Source organism: Manis javanica, chromosome 7 (assembly GCF_040802235.1).
Source record: "Manis javanica isolate MJ-LG chromosome 7, MJ_LKY, whole genome shotgun sequence".
Classification (NCBI taxonomy): Eukaryota; Metazoa; Chordata; class Mammalia; order Pholidota; family Manidae; genus Manis; species Manis javanica.
Window position 1 is genome coordinate 122,930,422 of NC_133162.1, and position 15,601 is coordinate 122,946,022.

The 15,601-nt window shown below is 34.2% G+C and overlaps 1 protein-coding gene across 2 annotated transcripts in view; it reads left to right on the forward strand.

Moving 5' to 3' along the window:
• KCNJ3 (potassium inwardly rectifying channel subfamily J member 3) overlaps positions 1–13,572 on the forward strand; it is a 138,251-nt gene extending 124,679 nt beyond the window's left edge. Inside the window, exon 3 of one of the 2 annotated variants that reach the window (XM_036996125.2) lies at positions 9,286–13,572. In XM_036996125.2, coding sequence (XP_036852020.1) covers positions 9,286–9,872 — 587 coding nt within the window. In that variant the 3' untranslated portion in view covers positions 9,873–13,572. The remainder of the gene's footprint in view (positions 1–9,285) is intronic. The other variant, XM_036996126.2, reaches the window with a different exon arrangement.
• The last annotated feature ends 2,029 nt before the right edge of the window (positions 13,573–15,601 follow it).

The window sequence follows — 15,601 nt, forward strand, 5'->3', positions numbered from 1 at the left end:
TTTGTGGAAGAGTCATTCATATGTAATATAGTGGTTGCATATAATTCATTGTGATGTACTTTTCCCTCCTTATTTCACTCACCAAATAAGAACCTCCTAGTGCAAATGTTTCAATGTCAGTTTTTGAGTTTATGAAATGAACTGATTAACAGCATAGAAAATAAAATTGACATATTAAAGATAAATATTTCATCAATAATTATACCCTTTGCATTTGTATTCATGACCATCTGTAGTGGCTCTTGCAGTCTAGTAGACTACTGGTGGTTTGGGGAGCTCAGTATCATTGAAAATGTTGGCTTCTCCTGCACTGACAGTTTTACCCTTCCCATTCTTCCTGGGCCTCCATTCCTTCTGCTGTCTCTCCCCAAGAATGTCTCGAGCATCTCTTACCCGACACAGTGTTGGATACCGGAGATGCCAGGGTGGCAAAGAGCTCCTTTAAGAAGCTTATTCTAATCTTATGTGTGGATGAACAAATAGGAACTGTATCTTAAATTGAGGTGCAACTGCTTGTGCTTTTGCCTGTGTTGTCTCCCACCCCAGAAGGTTGTTGCTGTTTTTTCCTCACATGGTGGACACACATATGTGCCAAACCACTATTCATTTTTTAAGACTGGGTTTAAACATGGAGGTTGAGTCGGTCAGTCCTCACTCCCTGCCATAGCACCTTGCAATTCAGCACTTAAAGGAGTCCTGGCAGAAAGGAGATATTTAGTAAATCAATAAATGTTAGTATTATTACTGATTGAATTATGTATGTCATTGAGATATTTACAGTACTGAGTAGGTGAGGAACAAGGGTGTGTGTGCTTGTGTACGTATGAGTGTTTGCATGACAAAACAATATATTTCAAGGATAATAAGTCAAAACTGAAATATCAGGAAAGAAGGTATTTCAAGCTGTTGAAACAGCTTTGACCAAATAATATATACAAAATACAATAGTTACTAATGAGAAAGTCATCCAGTCAATAAAATTGGAGCAGAATAGCCTAGAGGTTCAAAAGGCTGGTTTTGGAATTGGAGCGCTTGAGTTTATATCTTGACTATAACCATTTCTTGTCTGGGGATATTGGACAAGCTAATTCCACTCGTGATACCTCAGGATCATTATCTTTCACATGAAGAAAAGTAATACATACTTCACAGGGTGGCGGAAAGATTTATATGGTAATATATAGAAAACTCTTAGATTCTGGCATATATTTTTACTCTGTGTGTGCTTATTGTTCTTGGTTTTTAAAGAGATAAAACTGTAGTAACATAGAAGTGGATTTTGAAAGAACTAGGAATACATGATTGTAAGTTTGGGGTTAATTTTTTTATTTCTTGTTACAGTTTTTATCTATTTATTTTGCTTACATATCACATAGTTCAAGTTACTAGGCCCCACCTCTTAATACCATCACATTAGGGATTAAGATTTTAATCTATGAATTTTAAGGGAACACAAACATTCCATCCACAACACCATACAAAGTGGTTATGAATGATATTTTAAAGCAAAGTTTAGGAATATCTTTAAAAACAAGAATTAATCTAAGCATTTAATTATTGTAATTTGTATATAACATTTTTGAAAAGCTAACTAGTGTGTTATTGGTTTAGACAAAATTTCAAAAGGTTTTCTTCTGTGTGACTAGGTATAATGTTCTCTGAGATAATTAAATTCCAGCATTATCAGAAATTTGTTGTCTCTTTTAAGCTAAAAGTTTGTTACATTTTCCTTTGAAAAATATCTTTTCTGATGTTAGTCTTATAATAAGGGATATTCCCCAACAGTGATTGGGTTAAATTATACCTATACCATTAAGATGTTTTAAAAGCTAGAAATCATTTCTTAATGAGAGACAACAATAGCATGAGTGTACTTAGGTAGCTGTTGTTTGCTTCTGTGACTGACAGTGCAAGGAAACATGTTTTAGCAGGTATCACGAAGGGAGCGCGAAAAAGAGGTGTTAAGGATGGAACATTTTCACTCTTATGCTAAAGGAATGATGATTAGTTGAAGGTGTATAGAAAAAAATTCTACAATTCTTCTATGTGAAGTGAGAATAGAGAGCTGGAGGTAATAACGCCTTATCAATGCAGCAGAGAAGCTAACTGTATTTTGAAAGGAGGGGCTGCTGCTATTAACTGTCACATGTGTTCAGGCAGACCAGGCTGACAGTGCTTGACTTGACTCGGTCCATAATGTCTGTGACAGTAGGATTTCCCTCATACTCCAGATAAGCATAGTTGTCTATATCAAATTAGTGAAGACAAACAAGACAAAAATTGTTTCATTTGCTTTGAGTTAATTCAGAGAAATGAGGTGATCATTAAAGAATTGAAATGTACTTAAAATGACCTTTAACTAATTGGAAGCCCAATAATAATACAGATTGATAATGGCAACCAGTTATTGAGCCTTTCTTGCTTACCAAGTAACATGGTAGACCCATAACATTTATAATTACAATAACCTAATAAATTATATATTATTGTCTATCAATTATTCCTCATACTATCTATGCTTTATAGCAATTAAGGTTCAGATAATTTAAATAATACGCTCAAGGTCTTACTAACAGTCTATGGCTAAAACAGCAGCAATCTCAAATTTATATTCAAAGCCCATGTTCTTTTGCTTAATATTACACTGAGTCTCTTAAATATATTTTCAGCAGTATAATCATGAATTCTGTCATATTTTCTACCATCATCGATTCCTAGCACCTACTCTTACATTCCTTTTTGGGAGTCTACCACCTTATTCTGCTTAGATCATGGTTAAAAATCTATTTTCATTCCTTGTGTTCTTCTGGGAACTTAGAAACCTCAAGTATTACTCTTGAAATTTGTTGCTAAATTTATTATTGACATTTTATTTTCTAACAAATGCAATGGAGACTTTACATTTTTGTGTGTTTTAATTTTTTTTAGAATTCTTTGACCTAGCTTGAGCAATAATGGCAAACTCATATCTGGGAACACATTGTAAGACCAAGTGCTTATAAATAATAGAGGATAATCTTGGTTTGGATGTCTGAGCAGAATATGTTGAACTTTAAAGGGATTCCATCTTTTTGAAAATTGCATTTTCTGGAAGCAGTTTATATATTCTTAATAGCTTTGCAACCTATATCCCAGAGGAGCCTGATGCCATAACCTTAGTATTATTGATCAGTGGTGTACCCAGTGTCTTTGTTTTATAAACAAGATTGAAAAAAATAAACATCACATGCTTCCTCAGAAAGTTTCAAGTTTAAGTTTGACTTCAGCTCCATTCAACACAATAGAGAGTAGACAGAGAATGCCAAGTAAGCCTTACAGAAATGGGTGAAATTTTGGAAGTACTTTAGGGAAGAAACAGCTACAGACGTTGTTCAGTAATCCTTAGAGCAATATTTAGGGCAATCTAGGAAATTATGTATGATATAGTGTGTGGTGTGCATGTCAGTTATAAAAAACACTTCCAACTTCTGAGGTAAAAAATAGACAAGGAGGATAGATTTAAGGAAGGAGAGCAATACATTATTTGGCTAAATTTTTCTCTTGTGTGTGCATGTATATAAATGAAATTTGTAGAGTAGTCCTCTAGCCTATGTTTAGGGAGTCTTCGGAAGGAAAATGATCAATATTAACTGTACATATAATTTGTGTGTGTTACTTAATTTCATCTAGTCCTCTCAATATCCATGTGAAATCAATAGAATGGGTCTTAATGTATAGATAATGAAATAGAGGATTCATGAGATTTAGCTGGTTTTTTTCAAGGTCACACATTAATTAGTGATGTAGCTGCATTTCTCACACCTGCTTCAAGGAGTTGTGAGGATTCAAGACAATATGTAGAAAAAAAACTTGGAAAAATATTTGGCACACATAAAGCCTTACAGCAATATTACCCACTATTATGATTGCGTGGCTCCTGAAGGAGATCTGTCTTCCTTCCATCTTGTTTAGTAAAACACAGCCACCATCACAGGAGGACTTCTGTCTCTCTCGGCAACCTCGACATTACGGTTTAGATAAAGCCTCTACTGTGGAGAAGTTAGTGATTGTCTGATGTTTTCTGTGTCACAGCACCCACGCATTCCCCTTGGCCTGTGGTTCTGTTTTGTTTCACCAGCTCATATAGGCGACATATGCACCATCTCCGACCAGAATGAACAATAGAGAAAAACCACATTTGAGGTATTCTGAAAGTTTCATTAAGGACTTGTCAAATCACACTGCCATTGTCACTTAAAAGGCTTGCAGACTTCTTCGTTGAATGAACATTCAATTCAGCTGAAGATATGAACTCAGCAGTGTAGTGTAGAGGCGGAATCAGAAGAAGAAAAAGTAAAAACTGAAGAGGTTAGAAGACATGTCCTCTGTCATTTTAGATTGACACACTGATGCTGGACTAAATTAAACAGTAATATATATGTGTGTATGTGTATATATATATATATATATATGTGTGTGTGTGTATGTGTATATATATATGTGTGTGTGTGTGTGTGTGTGTGTGTGTGTGTGTGTGTGTACACACACACACACATATATATAGCCTTTTTATCCCTGAATCAGTGCACAGAATAAATCTTTTTCTCGCAGAATGTTTTTCCTCCAGGGACTCAAAAGTCCCAGCTATTTCCAGTAGCAGCATCTGTTGCTCTGCCAGTTTCCACAGAGATGGGCCTGTGTTGATTTTCATCGCATTTGTTCAAGTCTGAAATCTGGTTAAAACATGCAGACAGTTGCATTGCCAGTTAAGAGGCACAATCATACAGTATCCTCGGAAAATGCTGTTCATCTGCATTTATGTTGATTCAAAGAGCATTAGCAGTTATGAACCTAATCATGGATTCTTTTCAAATCCTGGGGATTTGAGTAAGAAATATTCTAAGATAAGGAAGCATGTGACGATTTATGCATGTTCTTGGAAGACATAATTTTATTTACTACAGATCTTCTCATTTAAAGTCTGTATTTTTTTCCAACAAATAAGTTTTTGAGATAACTTTTGTAAAAAGAAATGGTTTCCCAACTACACCTTATCTCAGCACCATTGTCTAAACTGCCCATATTGACCATCACAGATGTTTTTCCTGTTACCCAACTTCTAAGGCTTCTGTATCATTACCCGTATGTTGGCTTGTACATTATCTGAGATGAAGCCGTGTTTAAAACTCTGATGTTGTGGAGCTGGACATGTCTGATATTTGTGTACCTACATCTAAGGAAAGTATAAAGGGAAGAGAAGAAGAACAAAGGCTACAGTGCTCACTGATGTTCTGGGGACCCAGACACTCCTCATTTGGTTTGCTTTGCAGTTAATGTGTGTGTTTTTTTTTACAAATTGAAGGTTGTGGCCACTCCGCATTGAGTAAGTCTTTCAGCAACATTTTTCCAACCACATTGCTCAATTCACCTCTCTGTGTCACATTTTGATCATTCGCACACAATCTCAAGCTTTTGCAATATTATTTTGTTATGGTGATCTGTGATCAGTGATTAAGACAGGCTGAAAGCTCAGATGATATTTTTTAGCAATGAAGTAATTTTAATTAAGATATGCAAATCTTATTTTAGACATAATGCTACTGCACAGTTAATAGACTACAGTATAGTGTAAATATAACTTTTATGTGCACAGGGTGCCAAAAAATTCATTTGACTGTCTTTTTTTGTGTGTGTGTGGTGGTCTGGAACCAGCCCAGTGATATCTCTGAGGTCTGCCTACAATGACCGCAAGTATTATAATGGATTTTAGTTGCTCACCCTGCCATAGGCCTTTTTAATACACCCCAAGTTTCCTCACTTAGTTTCCTACATTTCTGACTCAACACATTATGGTTCTTAAATCTGGTTTTACCTCACAGTATTAATGTGAAGTCAACATATGGAAAATGTTGAGAAACCCTAAAAGTTGGGAGTATGAGTAATGTATCCTTTGAAAAAATTTTAAATGTTTTGACCATTTCTATAAGGAGAGCTGCTATCTGAAATCTAACAATTTTAGAATTCAGTTTTCTATGTTACTAATATAGGACAAATTACTCTATGTCCAAATTCCTATTTGAATGCATTATCACTAATTTTCATGAAGAACAGAAAGCGCAAGTGATCAGAACTGAATGATAAAAACAGCAGCCATATTTGAGCGTTGCCTGAATACCAAGCACTGTTCTTGTTACATCAATTCTCAACAGCTTTGTGAGAGAGGTCATTGCTGTCTCCACTTTGTGCAAGAGAACACAGACTCAGAGAGCTTTTGGTAATTTCCACAAGCTATTTATTAGTGGAATTGGCAGCCAAATTCATATACTTTTCAATATGTAAAGATGTTATCTCGCAAGTATTCGTTTGCTATGGAAGGAAGTAAAGTTAATTTCATATAGTAAAATAAAATCCCCACCTTACTTTTCAATCAGAATCATCCACTGGCATTTTAGTAACAATGCTTACAGATATTTTTATGTAAACAAACATCTGCAATACCTGTTTCCTTTACGGCCTTAACAATCAAAGGCCTGTTCCCCCAAGGTGAAAATTATATTTCATTTCCTCCATTTTTTGCCTCTAAGTTTCTCTAGTTCTTTTCAATGGCTTCGGAAAATGACATAGGCAGCAACTCAGGGTAGGCATTGGAGATCAGCCATGTGGGATATTATATTGGTAAATAACGTGGACAGAATTTTAATTTTAATCTCATATTCCTTTCCTAATTTAAAAAAAAGTCAATAAAATGAAATGGGCTAAGATGGAGATAGTAATCAATTTTGTTACAATATTTATTGATGTTTAAATAATTGAACAAGTTTCAAGATCTGAATTTAGTTCTACTTTTAATATATAAATGCATATATTGTGATCTAGGGAGAGCCCTACAAACCTATGTTACAAAGGTAAACACTGAGTTACACTGACAATGTGCCCCAACTTCAGATAATTCTACTCACCATCAATTTCCAAAGGAGTAATTTTGAAAAAAAATTAAAATAGGGTTTAAGATAAGTACTAATAGTTAACAGCAAATATAAATTTGTGATCTTTTTTCCTTAAATTTAAATGAACATCCTGGACTGGAAAGAAAGCATAAAGAGTTTGAGAATGATTTTTAGAGAGAAAAGGTACTTCTTTAAACAAAGAAAGGATACTTATTTGAATTACTATGGATAGGAACTAATGGATAGGAACAGAGACATTCATTCTTTATTCCAGTTACTTTGCTGGACCTTTAAGCTTCTCAAAATAAGACCGAGTAGATATATCAGGAAATGACTTTTTTTTTCTGAATAAGTGATCATCTGTAATTTTCTCTCATGAAACATTTCATCAGAGGCTAGAAAATTATTTGAAAATATGGAATGCTAGTGAGTCCACAAAACTTATGAATTTTTTAAAAACTTATTTTCTTATTTTCATATTAGAATGTTTCTGGAAACTATTCCAATATATCGATTATAAAGAGTGATATTCTGTCACTATTGTGTTTCTACTGTTACAGTTAAATTGATAAAGTGTTTAGAATCGAGTTTCTAACTAAAATAGTAGAAACATCATTGCAGAGTAAAAACAATAACAAACTGAGAAATTAGAATAATTTAGCCATATTTTCTCTACAGCTCCCTAGATCTGTGTCCAAGCACAGTCAAGGGATTTAATCTCTGAGTACTATAGTTCTTATCTTTAAAATGCATATGAGGATATTTCCTTATCATGACAATATTGAGGATTAGAAATAATATAGAGAGATTATAATATAGTAATGCCTCTAAGTTTCTCTAGTTCTTTTCAATGGCTAATATAGAGATATTATATAGAGAGAATACCTAACACTGTGCTTGAGATATGACAGGCATTTATTTTCTTCATTAAGTTTCCAGAAGCTTAATGTCTGGAAAAAACAGTATATAAGTGATAACAACTGATTTCCACAGTTATATTTAGCTGAAAATAATTATAAGGCAAGATTTTGGAAGGAGTCCTGGAAAGGTTTAATTTATCTTCATTATGGCTTTTTAATTATGCATTTTTACCCTAATTCTAAGTATTATATGTGTGGTTGCTAGTCAGAGGGAAAAAGATAGAATATCCCTTTATCCAAAAAATTTTAGGCTTGCACACAATAGAAATTATTTATAAAGTGACAGAGGGAATATAGAAATGAAAGGAGAAAGATTATCATTACTTGTTTAAATTGTGCTTAATTATTGAAGAGGTTCATTTTTAAAATTGTCATTTTGCATTTTAGTAGCCTCTAGTAGAAGTCTGATAATAAAGGTAGAGGAAAGTAGTGAATTTTGTAACCTAAAGAAAATTGTATCCTTTGACTAATATAGGACTGAAGATTGATGTATAGTTTTAATTTATTCATTACTTCAAGTCATCACACAATGAATACTCAGAGGTTGACTGATTTAATAGTAACTCATTCTAAATATATGGTTTATGAAGAGAACACAGTTGAGTAAATCAGATTAGACTGAGGTAAATAATATTTAAGCAATGTAATATATAAATAGCAAAATTTTACATATGATTTCCAGCATCCATATTCAGAGATTCCTATAGCAGGAATAGAACTTGCAACATCACACTGGCCCAGATTACAGACTTTATCATACAGATTTCTAAAATTTGACCTGAAGTTCATCTTGGCCTTGCAAGTCCAGAGGAATGGAACAAACATAGTGACTTTCCATTACCCCAAATAGAAATATGTTCAACTTTTATTCATTTAGCAAATAATATCTCACTTATTTTTAGACATTGTATGAATATTTCACATTTCCAGACATGTTTTATGTCACGCTTACAGCAGACCTGTGAGACAGCTGTTTCCCATGCTTTACAAAAGAGGAAAGTGATACTCAGTATCTTTCTGAAGTTTACACAGTGATATATTTTGGATTCAAAATCAAGTTTGTCTCATATATCACACTGCTTTTTCACTGTTGGAAAATGATTACGTCATCTCTCTACTTATGTCCTTATAGAGACATATGTGTTCTGGTATCATTCTATGCCATATTTATTTTTGTTTATGGATAATCAACAATTAATTATTCCTTGATGTATTGCCCTGCAAACAAGAACAGTAATACAAGGATCATGTGTTTTCACTGGAAGAAAGCATATGTATCAAAGCTATTAACATATTAAAACTTATATTCTATTATTCAGTCTACTCAGGTAAACAATCCAAAGCTTAAATAAGAAAGCAAACTGAATGCCTAGGTCAGAGTAGCACTGCATGTACTTCCGCTGTGCATACTTCATCAAGGACTTTCTTTCTACTTTTAGGGATGACCTGTCAAGCTCGAACATCGTACACTGAAGATGAAGTCCTTTGGGGTCATCGTTTTTTCCCTGTCATTTCCTTAGAAGAAGGATTCTTTAAAGTTGATTACTCCCAGTTCCATGCAACATTTGAAGTCCCCACCCCACCTTATAGTGTAAAAGAACAAGAGGAAATGCTTCTTATGTCATCCCCTTTAATAGCACCAGCCATAACTAACAGCAAAGAACGACATAATTCTGTGGACTGCTTAGATGGGCTAGATGACATTAGTACCAAACTACCATCTAAGCTGCAGAAAATTACCGGAAGAGAAGACTTTCCCAAAAAACTCTTAAGGATGAGTTCTACAACGTCAGAAAAAGCCTACAGCTTGGGAGATTTGCCCATGAAACTTCAACGAATAAGTTCAGTTCCTGGCAACTCAGAAGAGAAACTGGGATCTAAAACCACCAAGTTGCTGTCTGATCCCATGAGCCAGTCAGTGGCTGATTTGCCACCAAAGCTTCAAAAGATGGCTGGAGGACCAGCCAGGATGGAAGGGAACCTTCCAGCCAAATTAAGAAAAATGAACTCCGATCGATTTACATAACAAAACACCCTCTTCAGCATTATTTATTGTTTGACTTAGTCCAATATTTGGTTGAAAAGGTACTCTTCTCTAAGGAATCTGAAAGGTCCATTTTCTCCATAGTCATATATGCATATCTGAGACCCCTTCCTTCCCAAGTATTGCTACTGTTCAGAAAGCAGAAGTTGTGAAGGGAGGCCATCACAAGGAAGTTCTTATTAATGGGCATGTATTATCACATCACGCATGCAATAATGTGCAAATTTTGCGTTTAGTTTTATGGCATGGTTTATATATGGTATATTTATATTGTATATTCTCAAAAAATTATATATATATATATATATATATATATATATATATATATATATATATTTAAAGGGGTGGTACTCTCCATGACATTTTTAATATATGTATTAAGCCAAACAAGAGTGGATAGTTTTCAGGGCGATAAAACTACATATATATATATATATGTGTATATACATATACCTATATATGTATATACACACACGTACATATATATCTGATAAAATTGTGATGTTCTGTTCAAAACTAGTTCTTGTGCATGTTTACTTTATTAGTCTAGGAAGACTTCTGGCATTAATTACTAATACCAAATAATTTAGCCTTAAAATTTGTCGTTTTAGAATCTGATTTGATGTTCTCTTCTGTTTAAGGTCCTGGAAGGTTTTCAATTGTACTTTATAGGAGGGAGTCAATCACACAAGTCTATGTTATTTATGGCCCTACAAAAATATAACCATTCTATATTTATCTTGTAAACCCTAGAGCATACCAATATGCTAAAAAATTCTTATGATTTTAAAAGTTGCCGTCACTGGGGAGCAAATAAACATTGATTAATTTGAGAATTGGTCATTTGCTGGATGAGTTGAAGTCTGGAAATCTGTTTTGTATATGACCTACTATAAATATGAGCTGTGAACAAATACTGAATCACTGTAATTGTCAGTAGCCCAGTTACACTGCATATATGAGAATCTGAGTGAAATTACATCATCAGTGGTCCCTGTTTCAAACTGAGTCTATTGGTAACATTTTCACTCTTTTTCTGAACTTCTGTCATTTTAAAACCAATAATTTATTCTTGAGGAGACACAACAATACAATGAAACAAATGATAAATATGCTTAAAACATGTATGTCTAAATGAGCCTCTTTTGAATGCTGCTCTCGTTTATTAGTTGTAATAGGCATTAGTTGTAATAGGACAGACTTTTTCCTCACCTGGGGAATGTATCCCATCCCATGCCTGTCCCTCAGTTCAGTAGGAATATTTTGTACATTCCTGAGAGAAAACTAGAAGAAGGTATTTTACCCATGTGGGGTTTTTTTGTTTGCTTGTTTGGTAAAAACTGGTATTTGGGGTGTCTTGGATTCCTGGCCTACCAAAATAATTTTTGCAGTGCTATTTTTCTAACCCCCAGGTCTGATATTTATTACTCTTTTATGAGAATCAAAACTATTGTTCAGTAGAACACCTGCAAAATAAAGATTTGGAATGCAGAGATTTTTATGAAAACTTGTAAGTGCTCCTTATCAAAATATCATGGGTTTTCCTATAAAAATTACTTGGTCATTGCTACCTAAGTCTGTCCAAGATTAATCTATTTCTCCTTATTAGTAATAAAGTCTTAATAACTATTTCAGGCTCCCATCATTTCCCATTTTTTAGCAATCCTGTGATGATTTTTATATTGGAAAATTATTACACCAACAATTCTCACATTAAATACAATAATGTATCTGGCTACCTCTGTATCAACCAAATTTTGTAGGTACAAACACATACTAGGGCATTGTTACTGTCAAAATGGTCAACCTGAGCATCCATCCACTGTGAGTAGAGCTGGTTGCCCCAACCCTAGGTCTCCAAGCTTTCTTATTTGAGGGATGTAGGAATAGTAGCTGAAATAGAAATATTAGCCTCAGACAGAGAAGGGGTCTCAGTGGGGGATGGGATCTTTATAATCAATGGATCTTTACAATCAAACTGCATAGATCATTTCATCCAACCACTCAAAGTAAATAGAGCCATAATTGAATTTGGAGATCCATTTTAATTTGTCTTTGGTATCAAGGATAACAGGGGACCAAAAACAAACTCTCCAATTTATTCATTCATTCCACAGATTTTTGCATGACTTTTATGTCCTAGGCGCTTTTAGCTCCTGGGGACTTGGGCATGATTAAGTCAGAGGAGGTCACTGCCCATCACTGGGTATCAGGAGAGTGGGGAGAAGACACTGTGGAGAGAGACCAAAAACAAACGAGATGATGTCAGAGAGTCAAAATATCCGTTAGAGTAAGGAAAACAAGGTGACAAATGAGGAAATGACCAGGTGCAACAAGAACTGATTCCTTTAGAAGAGGTGACTGGCTCAGAGAGGGGATGGTATTTGAACAGAGACCTGAATGAGGAGAAAGAACTACTGTTGTCAAAATTAATTTTTCTTAGTGAACCCTGTTCCTTTATCTTTTCCACATATGTATGGGAAAGGTATGATTTCTGCATGTAATTGCAGTTTAACCCCTATCGGTCATAGGTCCCAGTTTATCTGGGAGAGGCCCAGTTCATACCTGTTGTACCTGTGTAATTATTAGCAGCACTCCCTTTCACTCTTAGGATGTCCCGATTCGAATGACATATGGTGACTCTACTTTTTTGTTGAACCTAACTAATTATGAAGTCTGATATATTTGGATAAAAATAAAGAATTCCTTTTTCTTCTACTTCTGTTGACTTCTTTGACACTAATCATTCCAAGCAAAATCATCTCACTTTCATATGTTTCAACCTGGATGACTTCTTCTCAAGGTGATTTAATGTAACACTTGTTCCATCTGTACATGACATGCTTTCTCAGCAATGAAAAATTATGCATTTTATTGACTGAATAAAAAAACTGCTTGTATTTCCATTTCAGAAAGCTCGAGTCAAAGAAAGTAAAAGTCAACTTAAGCCAAGGTAATTTTCAGCTCACCAATGTGGTGACTGTTGAAAAACAAAATATCATATGTTCATAGAACTGATTCATTTTACTGCACAACTGGAAACCAGTCCCTTTTTATGTGATTTTCACTGTATAGCTCTTTTCCTGGTAAACTATTTCATTCTATTTATCAAAATGATGTAAATAAAAGAAATACAATTATTTTGATAATGCTTTCCTTCAATTCAAGTATTTCTCCTCAGCAATATGTGAATACACTTTTGTAAATATATACAGATTAAAAATAAGGATATTTTATTATGAATTATTTCTAAGACTCTTACGCTGTTTTAAATTCACCCATATATGGCTTTAAATACTATGAAAAGTATTTAGTTGTCTCAGTACTCAAGAGCTACTTTGTCTAGACAGGATGGATCCATCATGGATTGTTACTATTGGAGGAAGGGTGAGATTTTGTAAAGGTGGATTATGTTCTGTCTGTATTATGAAAATTTCTATCGTTCCATTCTATGAAGAGTGTTCAGCTTGACTACACAGCGCACCTGTGGGCTCTACTTCAGAATTACTGCTTGAATGACATGTACATATGCAGACTAGCATCAAACTAAGTGCATTTTTTGGCATGCAATTAATCATCATTTAAATGTCAAGGACATTTAGGTTACAAAAATATAAACTCATGTATTCAATAATGCAAGTTCAGTTTTATAAAATCTATAATAAACTTCATTTTCACAGTGTGCTTATCATTTTCCATTTTCCATCAATTAATTGCTCATATTCTATGAATCATTCTGTTTATCAAACTCCAAAATACAAAGATCCGTTCAACACAACTCATTCTTTTGGGGCTGCTTTTAATTGGGTTCCTTATAAGGAACCCAAATTTAATAAGGTGGATTATGTGAGACCTGCATTTCTTGAAGGAAGCTTCATGATCATCTTCTCTGCTGAATTAGTGTTTCAAAAACAATAATAAGTAAAGCAAATACATAGTTCCTAATCTCGTTGAAATGTGAAATGTTCAGTTACTTTTCCTGAAAGTGTTTCATTAAAAAAAAATGTGTTCCTAATTTTGGATCATAACAGTTCGATGATACACTGTAATGTGGCCCAACCCCCTGCACCTCACAGAATTAATTTAAAAGGCCAAAAACCTGCAGTGTTTAGCCTACAGGAGTTCAAAAAGGTGGTGCTCATCATTCAGTAGAATTTCTTGCAAAGTCTGATTTTTTAACCCGAAAAGTTGCCTTGAAAGCATGGCTGTTTCAGAATATTGGGCCTTTTTTGTATGATCAATGGAAACTATAGGAAACAAATATGGCAGGACCCATTATTTCCTCATCGTTTACTAAGAATCACATCCTTAACTGCTGCTTATCCTTTCGCAGCAACCTGTGTTGATCACTTGCATGGTGATTTGCGCACATTATTTGAATCTTCACAACTCTACATGGTAGAGATTATCCCCATTTCTCAGAAAGGCTGTTTAGCTAGTTTTTAATTAAATCCACAAACATGAGTAGTCCCTGCCTTCTGGGTGGTTCTGTTGTTATTTACATACAAATCTCTAAGCATTCTTATATTGTTTCTTCTTTATTTTCCACTTGGGGGCATTACCCAGTAGATGAAGATCTAGTTCTGTTTCAACTCATTACCCACCACACCTCCACAACATCCACCCCAGTCTAAATTTCTAATACCATTACATGATATTTTAATTATATTAATTATTGGTGTTTTTATTAAGTGTTATCATGAGTTTTGTGTTTTGATCATTTTTCTCACCCTTCACAGCTTCCCCCCACCCAAGAATTAATAGTTGTCTCATTTTTTCTTTGCTTACTTATGTATAGACTTATCATTGATTCAGCCACAGTGTCTTTCCCAATTATAAATACTTTCGTATTAATTCATCAAACACATTAGATACTTGAACAATTTTATCTTCTTGACAAAATGTCAACCAAAGCTCTATAAACGGCTGGATTACATAAGCTTGCTTGGGAATCTCCTTTATCATTATCTTGGGGGATTATATTCACCACATCCTTGGTGTAGAAATCCTGTTTCATGGGACATATGCTTCCATCTTTCTTGGTACTTTTCTGTTTGGAAAATGGAGCACATTTTTGAGAAGTTCCTGAGAAAGAATATATTGTAGTAAATTTTTTGAGACCTTGATACCTTCAAATAAATTAATATTTTCCCCATAATTAGTATTGATACTTTAGCTCCATGTAGAAATTACTTTCCTTCTGAATTTCAGTGACATTGTCCCTCTTTTTCCCAATTTCCAATGTTGCTGTTGAGATGTCTGATGTCACTCTGAATTTTAACTTCTTATATGAAACATTTCTCTCTTAATCTTAAAGCTTTGCTGTACTCTTTCAATCTGGAAACTCACATCCTTTAGGAAAAATTTAAGTTGTTTATTTACTCCCTTGTATTTTCCTAAATTTCATCTCTAGAATTTTCATTATTTGTCTGTTGGAACTCTTAGAATGAATTTCTAATATTCTTGTGTTTCCTTTTTTATTATGTCTGTAATTTTTCTCTACTTTCTTGGAGATTTTCTTCATTTTTATCTTCTATGACTTTTTTATGTCCATTTATTATATTTCACTTCTCTTCCAAGATTTTCCTTTCTTTTATATAGTCTAGTTTCCAGTTCTGAGAGCTAAGTGGGCTCAGCAAAAGCCTCTGTCTCCAGTTTCTGAGCAGCATCCTCATCCTCAAGTGTGCTTCAGAGTCCCACATTCTATATAA